The sequence below is a fragment of the Dermacentor variabilis genome, chromosome 7 (assembly GCF_050947875.1).
Source record: "Dermacentor variabilis isolate Ectoservices chromosome 7, ASM5094787v1, whole genome shotgun sequence".
NCBI lineage: Eukaryota > Metazoa > Arthropoda > Arachnida > Ixodida > Ixodidae > Dermacentor > Dermacentor variabilis.
Genome location: NC_134574.1, coordinates 149,899,434 through 149,918,024, shown reverse-complemented (window position 1 = coordinate 149,918,024; position 18,591 = coordinate 149,899,434). Strand labels below are relative to the sequence as shown.

Sequence of the window (18,591 nt, the reverse complement as noted above, 5' to 3'; positions counted from 1 at the left end):
TCAGCACTGCGTCATAGATCACATGCGCAGCTCGTCGCGGGGATCAGAGAAGTCCACCATCACATAGTTGACGAAGGACATGATATATCAGTGGTTGCCAAGTAACTGTGGCATACATGGCAATGATCGAGCGGACGCAGCTACCCGATCGGCCCATGACGGCGTCAACTGCGTTGCCATTCCTCTTTCGAGAGCCGAAGCAGCGAAATAAAACTTTCTGCCCTCTCGCGTGAATTAGGATTAGCTCAATGCAATTCATCCGAATTCAAAAGCACACGCCTCCATACCCTGAACCTTAATTTACAGCTCCGTATTCCGCCCGACTTTTCACGACGTAACTGCACCCTTCTAGTCCCTCTGTGACTTGGAGTAGCATTTTCAAAATGCGTTGTCCTTTCTTATCGGAGTGGCCAAGAGCCCACTTTGCGACTTCTGCGGGTGCAACTAAACAATCGCGCACCTTCTTTATGAGTGCCCTCGTTTCAAAGTGCAAAGAGCAGCACCTTCAGCCACCCTAGACCGATTGGACAAGCGCCCAATAACGGAAAACAACATCCCTGAAAGGTGGCCTACGCGAACAACAGTGAGATCCACTATCAAGGCGATGCTGCATTACTTAAAAGACACGAGACTTTGTGACAAATTGTGAATGTACATTGTGTGACGTAGAATTGGACTGTGACATTGCGTAACACTAGGAACGCCTTCGCAGACTGCGTGACAGTGCCCACAGAAACAGCTCTGCATCGTGTGTGTGTGTGTGCGTGGTTTTTTGAATTCTTTTTCTCTCTCTCACCTATCGCATCCCTTTGCCCCTCCCCCGGTACAGGGTAGCCAATCGGAGATAATCTCTGCTTAATCTCCCTGGCTTTCCTTTGCTTTTCTCTTTCTTTATCTCAGCATTATTGCTCGGGACGCCTTCGAGTCTACCTGCCAGGACTGCACGTCGGTTAGCAGCTTAGATCACATGCTCTGGCGGTGCCTCTCGTTACGGGGACCCAATAAAGTCACCGAGGAGGAGTGGAGCTCTGCCATCAAGAGTTCCGAGCTTCTCCCACAACTCCGTGCTGTGCAGAGAGCCCACGATGAGGCGGTGAGGCTAGGCCTCCCCGTCACCACGTGACTAGCGGCCCGCGGTGCTGCTCTAAGGGCTGCGCTTCTCAGGACCTCAATAAAGTTATTTGTCTGTCTGTCTCTCTCTTTCTCGGTAGACTTGGGTCCTCTTACCTGGAACAAAACAAAAGCAAAAAAAAAAATATAACAGACAGTACCTCTATATTGTTTATAGATCACTTTGCGTCACCGGCGGCAGACGATTATGTCCAGCGAATGACAAAGGCTCAACCTTCCTGCACAAAGGCTTCACAGTCATGAACCACCTCGCTCTTCACTGCTTTTAAATTACTCAGCATTGGGAGCAGGCTAAGTAGCATTCCATAACGAGCAGAGTTGAAGCGCGAGCTGTACACGCGGTCGACCAGAACAGACAGGAAAAATCAATTGTTCTTATATGCCTTGGTCGACCCCCGTCTTTCGCGCTTCAACGCTGCTCATTATGAACTCCAACTGTAGCTGCCTCTGTGACGTCATCTGCGCAGGACCCATCATGTAATGGAACATTTTCGATCCTCGTCGGTAGGGTGCGATTTGTTTGTCGAACCATATTACAGGACACACTCAAGTTACTACTGCGCGAAGAAAAACGGGTACAAGGAAGAGGAAGCACACAACACATGCGCAGACTCGCAAATGAATTATTCTGAAGGGTAGTACAATCCAATAGTTTCTTGACGCCTCTTGCATTATGAAAGGAAAAGTTAAGATCTAGTGAGTATAGGAAGCACGTTCTTTACTTAGGTTTTGAGCTCTTTTTAGAAAAATTCTTGCAAATTACAATATTTCAGAAACTCGCCTATCTATAGTTTAAATAGCTACGTAAGCAATCAAAACAGAAATATAAGAATTTTTGAAGTTCACCTAATACTAAATTTAAAGCGGACAAAATTGATATACATAGCGCTCTAAGTATATCCGTGATTAGGACTTTTGCAAAAACCTCGTACACGATGAAACACTAACGTAAGCTGTAAATTTATGTATAACATTTTTGCACTTGAGACGCTAGCCTGACTAGAATTTTCGTAAAAGGCCTCGTAAACTTAACGATTTAACTTAACTGCACGTCGCGAATGTCAAGGTGTTTACTTACAGGGTACGCAAGGAGTGGGAGGTCGAACTCGGTGCAGTAGTCAAAACCCTGCGAGCAGTCATACTGAAGTAGTAAAGGCAAGGCGCAGAAGACCAGGACTCAAGAAGAAGAGCACAAACGACAGTCCTGTCGTTTGTGTTCTTCTTCATGAGTCCCGGTCTTCTGCGCCTTGCCTTTACTACTTCAAGCGTGAACCAACTAGCCCAAGCAAGAGTTTTACTTGAGCAGTCAGAACCGGCCCCATGCGTAAAGAGCTGGTGATGCGCCTGACTAACCGGCACTTCTTCGTTACCTTTCATACGCTGGAGGTGCGCCGGGCTAACCGGCGTATCTTCTTCATTACACAAGCTATAAATTTATATATCACATTTGTCCGCTTGAGACGCTAGTGATGAGTAGAATTTTCGCAAGAACCTCGCAAACGTGTTAACAATTTAACGTAAGCTCTAAATTCCTATATCAGAGCAGTCAGCTTCCTTTCCCCAGCACAGGGTAGCCAGCCGGTATTTACACTGGCTAACCTCCCTGTCTTTCCTTCCCTTTTGTCTCTCTCTCTTGAGATGCTAGCCGGTATTCCAAAAAGAATACAGCTGAAAGACAGGGTCGACCAGGACAATCATGGAAACGCAATTGTTCGTATCTGCCACGGTCATTTCCGTTTATATTTCTCTCTTGAACGCCACTCGTTAGGTTCCTCAGTTATTCATATCCCTGTGGCAACGTCAATCACAATAGTTACGAAGCAGAAAAAAATTCTAACTTCTTCAGTGTACGTATTTACTCGTCGACTCACCTTAAAGGGACTCTAAACGAGTAATGCAATAAATCATGAAGCGTGGCGAAAGAGAAGAAGTCTGAGAACATCGGGGAGAGAAAGGGGAGATAGAGGGTAGCGATAGATAGATAGCGCTCGTCCTGTGTTCTGCTTGTCCCTGTGTAATTTTTGCGCTATGTATCCCGGTCTGAATGAATCCCACCAACACGCCCAAACTTCTTCCCTGCTAAAGAATAAAGAACTTAGAAATTGCGACGTGACCCTTGTTTGATGTGTTTGATATGTATGGGCTTAGTACATATTTTGGAGCAGCCCACAAGTGAACGAAGATGTGGTACACTTTTTTTCGTGGAGAAGTACGTCGACCGAGTGGTATTGAAGGACTACCAAGTCCAGGATGATTCTCCGTTTGACCTCCCTGTGGACACAACAACGCGTGAGCTCTTGGATCTTGTTCTGGATCGAGCTTCTGAGTCGCCCCAAGAGCTTGTTCAATTAGTTTCGGCGAAGGCGAATATCTCAGTAGCCATATTTACCCACCTGATACTCGCACGACTATTCGGTCGTGTAGCGTCATATGACAAGAGAACAACAATTGTTTAGGCCATAGCGATGCAACAACAATTTTCGCTACACAATTCCATGGCGGAAGCTTTCCTGTCTGCTTTACGCCACAAGAGAAACCATCCAGTTGAAATTTTACCGCCAGTAATTTTTGTCGGGTCTTCTGATAACCTAGAAAAATGGCTCACATTTTATGAGGCAGCAGCGAAGCACAACGGGTGGCTGTCGGACAAAAACCAGGTCTTAAACATGCGGCAATTTCTCAGTGGTGTAGCGAGAAAGCGGCATGAGTTGCGCTTCTTCGAGCTTGTTTGCAAGCCTTTGTGCATGTGGAAAGAAAGCTTTTTGTCATCGTTTCGAAGAAGTAACGTACAACGATGTGACCAGGCGCTGTTTTACCATTTTAGGTGTGGTTCCCCGCTTGACTACTTTCTTGAGAAGCAGCGGCTGCTTCGATTTGCTGAACTGTATTTTTTTATCAAGCTCAGTATTAGCGCTTGTAATTCACGGTCTCCCAAGAGATTTGCAACGGCATGTACAAATAAAAGGACCGGTAACTCTCGAGGCACTACTAGAGCTGCTACAAGTATTTCCTCATTATTCGTCTGAGCGGAGCCGCAAAATGCGACCAGATATTCACGGACAGTAAGATTCCTAGTCCAGCAACTCGGCTGTAAGGTCGCCACAACCCAAAGATAGTGCAAATATTAGACTTCGTGCGACCGACTCAGGACCCGGTAACGCATTGCAGTGATCGACACCGTTCAAACAAAAACAGTTGACACCAAAGCCTCAGTATGTTCAACCGGAACGAAACGAGATCATCTGATTTCTTCAAGTTTACTTCGCATACAACTTGAAGTGAACGGACACAACCTTGCGAGCTCTTGTCAACCGTGGAGCTTCAACATTGATACTCATGAAAAGCACAGCAAATGAAGAAAGCATATTCGTAGGCAGATCAGTCCTTGCGCGAAGTTATGACAGTCATGACAAGGAGCGCTGCGTATGGATAGTCTTAAGGCTAGAATATCACTCGCAGTACGCGGAAGTTCTGGCCTTGGTGATAGAAGGTGTCGAATACGACTTACTTCTCTCTCGCCCGGACGTGAAATCGTTGAGGCTAAGCATTCGTTGGGACGACACTGTGTCTGTAAGCCCCGATGAAGATAATTCCAAACCTACGACAGCTGCAAACCGAATTCGCAGGCCCCAATAGTGGAGACAGCATTCAGAAACTCTACCCAGAATTGTTCTGCTTGGGAGGATATCCTCCTGGTACCACCAAGTTTTAAGTCCCCTTTAAATTACATGACACTACTATAGTCCTGAAAAAGTCATACAACCTATCGAGAGAAAACAAGAAATGGCTAAAAGAGCAGCTTTAAAAGATATTAGATGCTGATATCATCCGTTTTTTCCTTTTAAATAAAAGTTTTGATATATATATCCGTACATCTGTATCGCCGTTTGCATCGCCAGTCACAATCGTCCCAAGAGAAGACGGTAGCCTCAAACTGTGCACTGACTACACAGCGATCAACAACCATATGCATCTGATCCCATTTCCAATTCCTCGAATAGACAGCACCATTGACAAAACGGGCGGTTGTACCTGGTTTTCCAGGATAGCTGAGTGCTAAGACTTCCGACAAATGCCACTTCAAGAAGAGACCAGGCAATACACCGCATTTGTGACCGCATTCGACATTTACGAGTACAATCGTCTTCCGTTTGGTTGGAAAAACTCGCCCAGTTGCTTTCAGAAGATGATGTATACAGTTCTGAACCCTTTTATTGGTCGCCTCTGTAATGTATGTGTAGCTGATATCATCGTATACTCTAAGAGTGAGCAGCAACATGAAGAACACCGTGCGCGCGTTCTCACTGCCTTGTCCAAAGCCATGCTGAAGGTGAACTTCAAGAAAAGCGAGTTATTCACAAAAAAGTCACTTGTTTGGGTGGAGTAATAGATGGTACCACTAAGAATACCAAAGAAGAGTCCGTGACGAGCATCGCTAAGCTTTTGAAGCCATCTGACGTCCATTCACTTCGCGTGTTTTTGGGACTAGCCGGCAATTTCAGAGCATTTATTCGAGACTATGTTAAGAATACATGGTGCTTAACAAGGCTGACGTAAAAAGATGTACCGTTTCGACGGACAGAAGAATGCGATTGCGCGTACGAAGAACTGGTGCAGATAATTTCTTCCGACCCTGAGGTTTGCCTCCCCGACTTTTTCCTTCCATATCTGAACTAAATACAGATGCGTCACATTATGGAACGGAAGCGGTTCTGTATCAACGAGACTCCACCAGGGCAACAAACCAACAGCTTCTTGTGGTGGGTTAGTACAGTCACACTTTCACCAAGACGGAAGTAAACTGCATAACTGATGAAGAAGCTCTCGCTGTCCTAAAGGCCATTAGGTACTTCCGCTCCTACCTAGAAGGAACATAATTCAATCTCTATACTGATCATGAAGCACTAACACACATTTTGAAACAGGCGGAACTAAAAGGAAAAGTCGCATGCTGGGTGAACGAGCTTTAGCAGTTTGACTTTGAAGTCATTCATCGCCCGGGAGCTTCAATGAAAGACGCCAATCCTACGCCGAGGTTGGCGGTCATGCCTGTTTCAGTTCACCAAGAAGCAATAAACGCTGTGAAACTGTGGGAACTAAAACATTCCAACCCACAGCGACGGGGAAAGTGGCAGTGCCTCCCACCCTTGTGTCAAAAATCTTGGATTTCTATCATAATAGCTCTTATTCAGATAGACGTGATCGGTTTTGGAGAACCTACATGAAGTTAACGAAACGATTTACATGGCCTCACATGAAACGAGACGCGAAGATATATGTACGATCATGTCACGAATTTCAACTGAATAAGGTGAAATTCAAACAGCCAACCCAACAAATGATATTGCCGAAACATTCAGGGACACCATTTGAAGTTGCGCACTTAGACTTCGCCGAGCTCCGTAAGAAGTCAGAAGGTGTGAAGAAAACGTAAGCGTTCCTTGTGTACGTGGACGAGTGCACAAGGGTGGTAGAAGCGAAGCCAGGAAGAGAGGATACCAACAGCGTGATTTCATTGGTCAATCCCAAATGTTTGACAACGTGAAAGCTTTGGTATCCGATAATGGTCCAGCCTTTCGAAGCCATAAACTGCAGGAGCGGTCACAACGACATGGGGTAATACTGAGATTCACTGCCCCATATTATTCAACAGCTAATGGATTGGCGGAACGAACTATTCGGGATCTGAAGCAATACGTCAGCATGTATACCCAAGTTTCCCGGGAGGACGGAACTTGCCTTGAAGCAGCGGTATCTCTTCATAACCGATCACGCACAACTGGTCTAGGATGTACACCCCTCTTTGTTGTAACTGTAAAACCAACTTATTTTCTCTGTGATATATCCTTGAGAGCCGACAAGATGGTGCAGCTAACAGAAACAAAGACAGAAGACAACCAAGCGGACTACAGTGAAATAATAAAAAGAAACTTATAAGAAGCAAAACACAACGTTACCAGCGCTGGAGGTAGGAGACTTGGTTCTCGCGAGAAAGGGACTATCAATCACTGGCTCTATCTATAAAGGACGGTAACTTCTCGTGAAAATCGCAAGTCAGCAAGAGCAACTTTAAAACTGTCTGGTACATAGGCGCGAACGAAAATGAACAATAGGCTTCTATAGCGAATGTGTATTTCATCCAAGGAGGGATGAAGAAAGAAGGCGGGGGGAGTGAAGCCTGCCGAAAGAGAAGTCGGAGAACATCGCAGGGAGCCAGGGGAGATAGAGGGGAAGAAAAAAAGAAATTAGAAATGGAGACATGATGCTTGTTTGATCTATTTCATATGTGCGGGCTTATTACAAATCAGTTTGCACAGGTACAGTGTTCTCTAAAAAACTTAAAGCTTACAGATTTGCGGTATACGCGTTTTTGATGCAGAGTCATGGTTTGTCAATTTAGTGCTCCTATATATATCTTTTAAACCTTCCAAGCTTCGAGCAATATTTGTGAAAATTTTCGAGGTATTAAATCAAAACTCTGGTTCATAGAGTTGTTAGAATTTTATTTTCTCTCTTAAATACAGACTTTCACCAAAATAGGGCCGGCGCAGTTGCCTCAGGCAAGCATTTCTGCGTTTTACGTTTATTCGAATAAGAACGTCGGAGTCGGCCGAGAGATGGCGCTTCCTCGAGGAAGCTTCAGCTCGAGGCCTACTCCGATTTCCGTATTCAAAGGAGTGTGCTTTAAAAAAAATGCGCTTCTAGGCGGGCACCCAAGAAAAAAGTCGCAGTTTCGCCCGAAAGGTGAAGCATCGATTGGACTAGGAAATTAGTAGACAGCCATGCGAAGTAAGGATAGTAGTTTTATCGGCCGTATAAGCATGGAAACAATCGCTTACTGATGGTATCTTCGTAGCCTCCATCCTGCGAAGCAGAAGCGGGCAGATGCGGCGTTCCACGAACTCGGAGGTAGAGGACAAGTGCGTAAGCCGAAGGTGTGAATCGCTCTCGGAGGAGGAAATGGCAGATGAAAAACCACGGGATTAGTGCCAAACGTCCGATGTTTCACCTATCCAAACCGGCAGTTCGTCGAGACGCCAGTACAGAGTGGCCCAGGTTGCCTAGGTTACGGCGGACAGTCGTCAACAAAGACGACGCTGTGCTGTGAACACGCTGCGGGAAACGCTTCAATCTCGACGACTGCTCCGACGTTAGGACTCGGAGCGACTCAGAGCGCTCGAAGGTGGAGGAGAGCGATGGAAAAGGACCAGCCGAACGCAAGGCGCGCACCCTCTTTCAAGCGGCCAAAGACCACGCCGCTCGCGAGACCGGTATAGAGCGCACCGAAACGGCCAGCTGAAGATGCCATAAGTGAATTAACAAGCATGGTGTCAGCACGCGCAAACAGGCATGAACACGTCACACTCGATGAGCGCGGACACTTGCTGTCAAAAGGCTGGTGTGACCAAGCGCGGCAGCAGCAGCGAGGGAAGTGACCTTCGTACGGTCTACCGCTTCAACGCAAGGGCGGCGAGAACACGGCGCGCACAAAGGTACGATCCGTCTGCAGTTCCCTTTCGTGACACGGCGCGCTCGACTGCGCGCTGCCGTTCAAAGTACACACTTGGCGGAGTCGATATCGCCGTGCACCAAGGGCTGCTGTTTGAATACATCTTATCGCCTCTAAACTGGAACCTGTCAAGATTAGCATTATCTGTTTGTTGTGGAAAAACAGAAAAGTGTAGCTTGTGGCGGTTTCTGGTGCCCATATACCGTGAGAAAGATAATAGAGGAGCGCGAAGGGGCCAGGCTTATCAAGATTCTGTATAATGATCGCTCCACATCGACGCATGCTTCCCTAACTATATCACACACACAAACACACGCGCACGCACACACATACACACAAGATGATATCTCGATGCACCAACTCCAGTGGCTGTGACAGTTTATTCTGTCCACATTTTCTATTTTACAAAGAAAGTAAGGTAATGTTATACATCTCCTGGAAAGTACGCGTTAACCCTTGTACTACTGTTTATGTGACGATGAGAACGTGCCTGGTATCTGCTGTTTTCTGTCCGTTTTCAGCTTTTGCACGCCGCACACGCCTCCCACGTGGTCCTCTGAATCGGTTGTACATGCGCGAACAATCTCACGCACGACGCAGTTTGCTCTCCTCCGATGGCCCGTACATTGCGTCGATGTCCCGCTGGTAAAAGGTTTGCAAGGGCTTCCTGCGAATCTTATACGTGGCCGTCACAAGGCCCGAGTCCGGCGTCCATTCTTCGGCGCACAGTTTCACCCTTGCCGGAACCTCGGTCTTCATGAGATCGCTGGACCGCGCATACGCCAGGATCTCCTCCTCGGCGGCCTTCGCCACCTCCTTGTCCTCACAGAGTTCTCTCAGCGAGGCGTCAGACAGGTCGTCGCCCCTGCCTAACTCTCGAGCGATGCGTTGGAGATGCTTGTAATTGGGAGCCACGAGGGCCACGAGATACGTGCGCAGTGAGTTACCGTACACGCACATGTTGTCGACGAGCGGGCACGTCTTGAGCACCGACTCGACGCGGCCCAGCGAGATGTACTCGCCGAACTGCAGCTTGACCAGGTCCTTCTTTCGATCCACGATCTTGAGCGTGCCGTCGGGAAAGATCTCGCCTATGTCGCCCGAGTAGAACCAGCGGATGCCGCCTTCCTCCGTGAAGAACTCCTTCGTGAGCTCGTCGTTCTTGAAGTAGCCCTTGGCGACGCACGGGCCACCGACGACGATCTCGCCGCGAGGGTTAGGCTTGTCCGTCGTCCGGTAGTTTCCTTCGTCCCAGTCGACCAGCTTGATGTAGCAGCCGGGAAGTGGCGCACCCACGCGGTCCGCGCTGGCGTCGTCGGCGTTCATGAAGCTCCCCCCGCCGCTGGTTTCAGTTATACCGTAGCCCTCGATGACACGACAGCCCATGCAGGCCCTCACAAACCGTCGCGTGTAGCTTGATAGGGGTGCCGAGCCGCATGCGAGGACCTTCAGGTTGGGACCCAACAAGAGGCGCACGTGCTTGAAAACTAGCTGGTTGAGGAGCGGCGTGTCGAACCCGAGGTCGAGCCAGAAGTTCTTATACTGGACGGCGTAGTCGAACAGGGCCTTGAAGACGGGTCCCTTCGACGCGGCCACCTCGTTGACGCCCTTGCGTAGACGGTCTACTATGAGAGGCACGCAGACCATGAGAGTAGGCTGCAGAAGGGTCACGTCTCCTCGGCAGCCTTTGGCCACGGCGGTGGAGTTGTCGGTGATGGTCAGCGGGGACGAGTAGCCAATGCGCGCTCCGGCGCCGAAGAGAAGCGTCTCGGTCACCAGCTCGAGCATGTGAGCCAGGGGCAGGTAGGCGAGATAGGCATCGTCACTAGTGTACGCCCCAAATTGGTCGCACATGACGGCAAAGCCATTCAAGGCCGAGACGAGGTTTCTGTGCGACACCATGACGCCTTTTGGCATTCCCGACGAGCCGCTGGTGAACATGACGATCGCGACGTCGTCCGGCGAGGGCGAGCACTCCTCGAGTTCGCGGTCGGCACCCTTTTCTTCCAGGCTTGAGAATGGGATGACCTACGAGAAAGTGCGAGAAATTTCAGCGAAAGAGACAAGTCATACCGTGAACAAGAAAGGCATCTGATGATCAGTTAAGCATGAACACTGTGGTTATATAATTAAAGGAGGGGGAGAAAGAGGGAGAGAGAGACAAGAAAGAAACAAAAACAGAGCAGGTTAATTAAAATTGAAGATCCGGTTTGCTGCATTACACTGGGCTACGGAAGGGGGAGAGAATGAAAAATAAGGTGGACATAGACATAGGTCTCCGCACACGATCACAGCCGTTCACAGCACGACACCTAACAAAGCAATACTACGCTTGAGAGGAGGCTAACGCTTACAAGCAACGGTTACCAAGCGATGGTACGAAATATGATCGGTGTAACGTTAAGAGACATGAAAAACGGCGGTGTGCACTTGAAAGCGAACGGGGGTGGCCGACACGAAGTTGCGCTAGGCGGGTCATGCGATGCCGAGAGCAGATAGATAACCCAGTGGTGTAGAGTATGGGAATCGATGCCAATGGATGGGAAAGCAGCGAAAAGAACACACGGAATTTTAAGCACGATAAGCTGCTTGCTCGACATTTCCACGCTAACACTTCACCTTTCAAGTCGCAATGTTTGAAGCATAAACCTCGGTTATCCAGAGTCCCATGTCAAGCATGTCAGTGCCGGTAAAATATACACTTGCAGAATTCGGGCGAATTCAAATTATACTTCGGCAGTTGTGTATAAGGGGAAGTGGGGTAAAAATGTAAAACTATATGACAGGGTCCGCAAAAGTTAACAGCGACTCGCTCAACTCCCAGACTTTCGAAGATTTAGAAGCACGGCTTAAAGTCAGTTGAGGAGAGCTCGCTGCACGTTCAGCACTATCAGTCGGCGTATCCGGGGAAGAGGGGGGGGGGGGGGAGTGCCAGGGCAGTGCCTTCTATCTGCGTCTTAGAGCTTAAGAAGTGGAATGGCGCAGTTTATGTAGCCTCCTACAAGCAGTTCCTTTGGAAGTGCTGGCCCATAAAAGAGTTAAAGAAATAAAAAAAAAGAATATAGCGCGGTTAGCAACCTGAAATGTTTTCCTCAACGTATGCAAATGTGATGTAAATTGTGACTAATTACACAAACACCAACCAGTTTACAGTAAGCCCAGCATATCAGAGCTATTCAGACATCTGCATCAAGGGTGACTTCGAGAAACCGCAGTACCTTAAGTTACTGCGAAGTCAACCTTCATGAAAAATTCAGAAGGAATCCGGAAAGTTGGACTGCATTTAATAGAGAGGTTAAGGTTAGGGGACGCAGGCGGTAGAGTGCAGCGCACACCCAGACGTAGGTGTCTTCGCATGCGCAGTACCATGGCCCCCAGTTCTTCTTGTGCCCGCTTCAGTCCGCTTCTGTCCTCCAACCCAAAACTATCTAATAAAGAAAGCTAGATGGGTGGAATTCCTGTAACTCCCCTAACTTCAAGAGTTTCGCAACGAGAATGATTTTATCCCCGAGTCCACACGTGATACACACATTCGCGGTATGGAAAAGGCAGCCGTATACACTCTTAAAAAACGTTTCCACTCTTTCATGCTTATCTTCTCCCACAACGAATAGTCGTCATCTGTCTGGCTTGCGTTTGCTTTCTGGCAAACTCTGCGCTCGCTACTTCTCTGTCGAGTATGCTCTGTCTGGCTGATAACGCGCATTCCAGACCGGGTGCGCAGCGTTAAAGTAAGGTAATGTGGGCAAGATAGTGAAGGATTATCGTTGTGGGACAAAATAAACCCCAAACGGTGCAAACTTAAAAAAAATATATGGGGGTCTTAGGTGCCAAAAACACTTTCTGATTATAAGGTATGCCGTAGTATGGGACTCTGGAAATTTAGATCACCAGAGGTTTTTTAACGCGCACCTAAATCTAAGTACCACGGGTGTTTTCGCCCCCATCGAAATGCGGCTGGCGTGGCCGGGTTTCGAACCCGTGACCTCGTGCTTAGCAGCCCAACACCATAGCGCCTAAGCAACGACGGCGGGTGGTGCAAACTTTCTTTAAAAGTGCACAAAACACAGGCACAAAGACATAAAGACGCGCATACCTTAAGTATTGTTGTGGCAAATGCGTAAGTCAGCCCTCAAGTATAAGGAAAAATTACCATGCCTAAAACCGTAACGACGCGTCGTGGGTGCCCACGTGTGCCCATGACTGCCGGGTTGTATGTGCTGTCTTCCAACGGGCATGCGCATATATGTGTTGTGTCTCCCTTCATTTCTCGCACTGTTTTACCACCTATCAGTCGATTGTCGGCATTTCTATTGTCCTCGGTCTTCTTGTGTTCGTATTTTGCACTACTGCCTTTTCGTTACTCTTCCAAAAAAATATGGCTGACATCCTATGCAATTTTTATGAAGCCTACGCAGCCTTCAATAGCCACTCTTTAGAAAAACTATTGAATTTCCTTGCGAACTTTTGTGAAGGGTATCATGAATGCCCTACTAGCGTGATCGGATTTCCATCATTCTAAATGAACTCGGTGCCAAGTGAAGTATACGGATTCCTTTCGCTCGATTCTCTTCGTTTCCGATTCCTCCAACGTTCACCGCCATCCCCGATTTGGGCGTTTTTTAGGCTTGTAGCGCAGCTCAGAACGAGCAAAAAAGGAAAGTGGAAGGGGTAATGAAAAGGAAGGGAGAACCGGGTGAGCGCTAACTTCCAACTGATCCGTTATCTTATATCTGATCTTTGATACCTGATCCGATAACTGCTCCGATATTCACACGTGTTGGTAATATGAACCTCGTGCCAACAAACCACTTCTTCCGTTTCATTCGGCTCATTCCACGTTGGTCAAGAGAAGCATTGCTAAGCTTTGCCTAAACAATGCTTTGCAAAAATCGTGCCGGCATACCGTTTTTTCTAGCTTCGCTCCTCAGTGCGAACGGCTTTTGCAGGCTGGTTTTTCCCTGTCCTCACAAGTGTCAGTAGCTGAACGGTCTCTAAGAGAGTTTAGGAAAGACCACCGACATGAAGATAATCCTACAACTACGCGGGGTAGGACAAGCATTATCCTGTATATCCACACCGTCTCATATAATCTGAAGAAAATCGCCAAGCGAACGAATATTCGTGTGATGTTTTCTGTGCCTAACAAGCTTATGAGGATTTGCAAGCTCACTAATCCGAATAAGGAGGCTCCTCCTAGCTGTGATAAGAATCATAAAAAGAAGTTTGTCAATTGCACACATTGTGTTGTTTATTGTTTTCCACTCAATTGCGCAACACATTACGTCGGTCAGACTGGCCGATGACTGAATGATAGGCTGCGCGAACGTTGTTACAATGCTAAGAATTGTATTACAGCTGGGGGGTTTCTTACGCAGCACTGCAAAACGTGTGGTTGCGAACCAGTTTTAGAAGAACGCGTCATTCTAGGTCGTAGTCATAATCAGCTTACAAGGGAAATGATTGAATCAAAAGCTTTCATAGGTTTTGGCCATGCATGTGTAAGCCCACCTTCATTATCGTTATCAAGCAATGAATTGGCGTATCTCGGACCACCGCCACATGCAGTCTGAATATGTTTTTTCACATGGTTACTTTTGCTTTTGCTGCTTGGTTTTGTGTTGTTGTCTCTTCATGTCACATGGTTTGCTGAGTGTATGAGTAGCCTTCGGATTCACGAAATAAACCGTCACTTAGAAGTTAGCGCTCACCCTGTTCTCCGTTCCTTTTCATTACCCCTTCCACTTTCCTTTTTGCTCGTTCTGAGCTGCGCTACAAGCCTAAAAAAGTCACGACATAAACATTCGCCCAAACTGCCACGCTTTTGACCTGATCTCGGCGATAACGTCTTCGGAGCGCCGCTCGGCTCACTGACGAAGCGCGAAATGTATATTTAAATTCTCAGCGCCTTGGAGTGGAATTGTTGCGTTATTTCTGCAGAAATTCCCGCTTCTGTAGCGACCGACTGTAGCGACCTTCTGTAGCGGAAAAATAAGATTTGATTTTCTTTGACTGATAGGCACTCACCTGTGGTCCCTTAGCAAAGGGAGCTGGCGGCTTGGCATTGGGGCTCTCCATGCACACGATGTGAGTCAGCGACGGCATCTTGGCCACGACGCTGACCACTCGTGTCAGGAGGTCCGACGAGGTGACCAGGTGCGTCACCTCGGTCACGTTGACGGCACTCACTATGTCGTCGTTGCTCAGCGTCGCGTACAGCGTCACCAGCGGGATGTTGGTGCGGAAGCACGCCTGCGCCGTCAGCATCCACTCGGCCCGCGTCTCCGCCAGGATGGCCACGAACTGTCGCGGCCGCGCGCCGATGGACAGAAGACCACGAGCGGTCTGGTCGACTTTTCGATCCACCTCTTCGTACGTCAGCCACTCGTACTCTCCGAGCACGAGCTTCTTGAACACTTTGCCGTCGGGCTGCGTCTCGTCTCTTCGCCCCAGCACGCGTCTCGTGCCCAGCGCTGGCCGCTTGGCGTGAGACCGGATGGCCCTGCGCGCGACTTCGTCCAGAGTCTGGACTCCCTTAAGGTTCTTTACCTCCGAGTTGTCCAGGAGACGGTAGGGGGACGACGGGTCTCCTTCGATTACGGGCTTGGCGAAGCACATCCGCTTCCGCTTCCAGTACACCCAAGGCTGCTGGAGCACGGTGTACAGCGGGAGCGTGACGACGTCATAGATGGTGCCCAGGACCTTGACGATACACAGGAGGATTTCGATCGCGAAGGGGAACATGGCTGCAGGGTATGGACTGCGGTTTTGGGGGAGTAGCACACGATGAAGGGGAGGATTGAAGCGGATGCCAGAGCAGGCGTCAGAAAATGAACTTCCCTCTGAAACGTAATCTGGCACTAAACAGAAGGAAAGCCTCGGCGCTGCCGAATCGAACTACTCGACAAACGACAGATCCTGCTTTGCTGGCTTTGTTGGGAAGAGGTGGCGTCCGAAAGTGTAGTTCTGAGAAACAAAAGAACTTTGACACGATGAGCTTCCAAGTCCTTGACGGTCAGTAGCAACGGTGGCGATTGTTTCGTAAATGGCTATGCTGGTGTCTTTTCGAATGAACGAAAGGGAACTCGAAGTGTTACACTTCAAGTGATCCTTACTGGAGGATTCTACGACGCTGCATCAGACAGGATGCCTCGACGAAGCGCTAAGCCCTTGGAACCAAAGCGACCCCTAGATAACTCTTCGTCTTCTGAACATCCGTGGCATACACTATCCGGCACAATCGGAAGGGATCCGGTTTCGCAACAACTCCCAGTGTCGAGTGGACGTTCGGGGAGGGCACGGTTCGATCAGTTCAGTTTTCGCAGCACGCCCGCCCCTCGAATCTGGCAGCCGGTCCTTCTTAGGCTGGGACACATGTACGAGCGACATCCGGGTCGTCGTCTTGTTTGCCTTCCTACCGGCAAGAGTTGGCCCTCGCGGCGCCAACAGCAGTGACGTAACGTAGCGATGCTTTTCGCTGATTGGACAGAGAAAAAACAATGAGAGCGGAGCTCTAATCTCGGCCGCACTCGAAAGCTCTTGCCTCTTTGTCTCACCTAAAAATACGCCTCGCGTGACGAGTGTGTCGGATGACGACCTGGTGGGTTAACGCATCAGCCCATTGCGTTCTGTTTGCTTTGACTGGCTGCCAAGAGACGAACATGCTACTCGCGCTCGGTACTACAGTTAGGTTCTGGGGCCGGTCGCGTTTTTTTTTTTCGCTCTTTCTTCGTAGGCTTGGCTGCTCTTCTTTTGGAACAAAACAAAAGCAAAAGAAGAGCACAGTCCGTACCTCTATCTTATTTATCGATCAGTTTACGTCACCGGCAGCGGACAATTTTGTGTCCAGCGATTGACAAAGTCTCAGCCGTCCCGCACAAAGGCTTCACCATCGTGAACCACCTCGTTCTTCAATGCTTGGGACCAGGCTAGGTGGCATTACATAAACAGCAGAGTTGAAGCGCGAACTGAAGACGAGGGCGACCAGGACAGACGTGGAAAATCAATCGTTCCTATATGCCTTCTTCGCTCCCCCCCCCCCCCCCCCCACCCGTCTTTCTTTCGCGCTTCAATGCTGCTCATTACAAACTTCAATTCTGGCAGCGTGAACCGCGCGGGATCATCATGTACCGCAAAATTTTCTAACTTCTTCAGTAATGCGCGATTTGTTCGTTGACCCATATTACAGGGCTCATGCATATCATTAATGCGCGAACAAACGCGGTGTTACGGGGACGGGGTTTTGTAATCTTCAACAGCGTCAGCTTGTAGTTAGAACCAGGTTGACCATCGGAGCAGGTCCGGCAGGGAAGAACGCAGGGAAGACGAGATGATGTAACAACAAATAATCGAAGTTTAATTAATTTATTTACGAAAGTATGCACAGTGCCTCCGATATGCATTGCAGTGGAGGGGGGATTACATAAAAAAGATACATACCTAGTACAAGAAACATATGATAAAACACCACAGCATGGTCATGTCTGCACTATTACATCATGAAGCGGCTCTACGATCATTTGAAGTTATTTTCACGATATCACTTTGTAACCGATTCTAGTCTCGAGTGCTTTTGGGGTAAATAACTTATTAAACACGTTAATTCTACATAAAGTTCATTTCACTATGAGTTGGCGATCAACTCTCATAGACACGCAGTCGGGCATATGAAAAGAGTTCATGTTACCTATACCTGTTCGTGAATGAAAAACATCATGGAACCGTTTTATCTATGAATTAAACTTCGTTTTTGCAGCATGTCCCACCCAATTTTCTTTTTAGCCTCTGTTACACTAAACTTTCGTGCGTAAATTTTGATACAAATCGCACAGCCTTACTCTGTACTCTTTCCAGTTTGTCTATGTTCTTTCGTGTCCAAGGATCCCAAACAGTGCTGACATAGTCAAGATCAGACACTGGAAAAATAATTGTAGAGCCTTCGCTCTGACTGCAAACTGTTTTGCTTTTTTTTTCCATTAAACCTAGAACCCGAGGCACTTTGGCAGTAATGTAGTGAAGGCGACATGTTCACGATAAGTTAGTCATGAAATACATTACCAAATATTTAAATCTGGCACAGTCAACACACCATTATTATTATAGCTAGACGGAAACTGTTTCTTTTTCTTCTTAGATAAACACATGTTCACTGTTTTTTTTACTCTAAGGTTCATATGCCATATTGAACACCACTGTGGGGTCCTGTCAATATCACCTTGTAATGTTGCACCGTCATTTACATTATGAATAACCCTATACATTACGCAGTCCTCTGCGAACATGCGCAGAGAAGATTTAACATTATCAACCATGTCGTTCACAAAAACCAAAAAGAGCAGTGGGCCAAGCACCGACCCTTGTGGTACTCCTGACGTCACGTCAGCGCCACCCGATTTCTCCCCTGTTATAACAACCCTCAAACGTCTAAGCTGCACATACTTTTCCCCCCAGTTATTTACTGCAGTGCCAATACGATACTATGACAACTTTCCCATTAAGAAATCATGCTGCACAACATCAAAAGCTTCCAGTGAACTTGTCAGGTCATGAGTTCACTCTGTGAGTTGCGTGACACAGGAAAATCCACTGCTGAATCCAAGCTGGTAATTTTTTAGCAGGAGACTCCCATTCAAATGGCTAATTATGTTACAGAGAAAAGCATGTTCCAGCACTTTGCACACTGTGCTAATTAACGACACTGTACGACAACTGAATACTTAATTTCGTGGTCCAGATTTGTACGCCGGTACTAGCCCTTTTCGAATCAGAGGGCATGATGCCCTGCTCGACCGATTTTGTAAAGAGCAGATATGAATATTTTGAAACTGAGCGCGCACATGGTGATAACAAAGCATTCGGTATTTCTTCTGGAGCCCTGTCTTTTGTAGGATATAATGCCTTAAAACTAGCTTCAATTCCATGCAGGCTAAACACAACTTTTTCCATAGTAG

The 18,591-nt window shown here is 47.8% G+C and overlaps 1 protein-coding gene across 1 annotated transcript; it reads right to left on the bottom strand.

Moving 5' to 3' along the window:
• Positions 1-9,002: 9,002 nt before the first annotated feature.
• LOC142588157 (fatty acid CoA ligase Acsl3-like) lies at positions 9,003-16,592 on the bottom strand. Its single transcript, XM_075699657.1, has 2 exons — positions 14,669-16,592; positions 9,003-10,669 (listed from the first exon to the last, which is right to left on the bottom strand). Exons 1-2 carry the CDS (start codon positions 15,383-15,385, stop codon positions 9,227-9,229), a joined length of 2,160 nt encoding a protein of 719 aa, XP_075555772.1. The 5' UTR covers positions 15,386-16,592; the 3' UTR covers positions 9,003-9,226.
• Positions 16,593-18,591: the final 1,999 nt, after the last annotated feature.

Coding starts and splice junctions, on each gene's coding strand:
- LOC142588157 (XM_075699657.1), bottom strand. CDS start 15,385: ATGTTCCCCTTCGCGATCGAAATCCTCCTGTGTATCGTCAAGGTCCTG. Junction 10,670..14,668: donor CCTTTGCTAAGGGACCACAG/GTGAGTGCCTAT, acceptor ACTTTCTCGTAG/GTCATCCCATTCTCAAGCCT.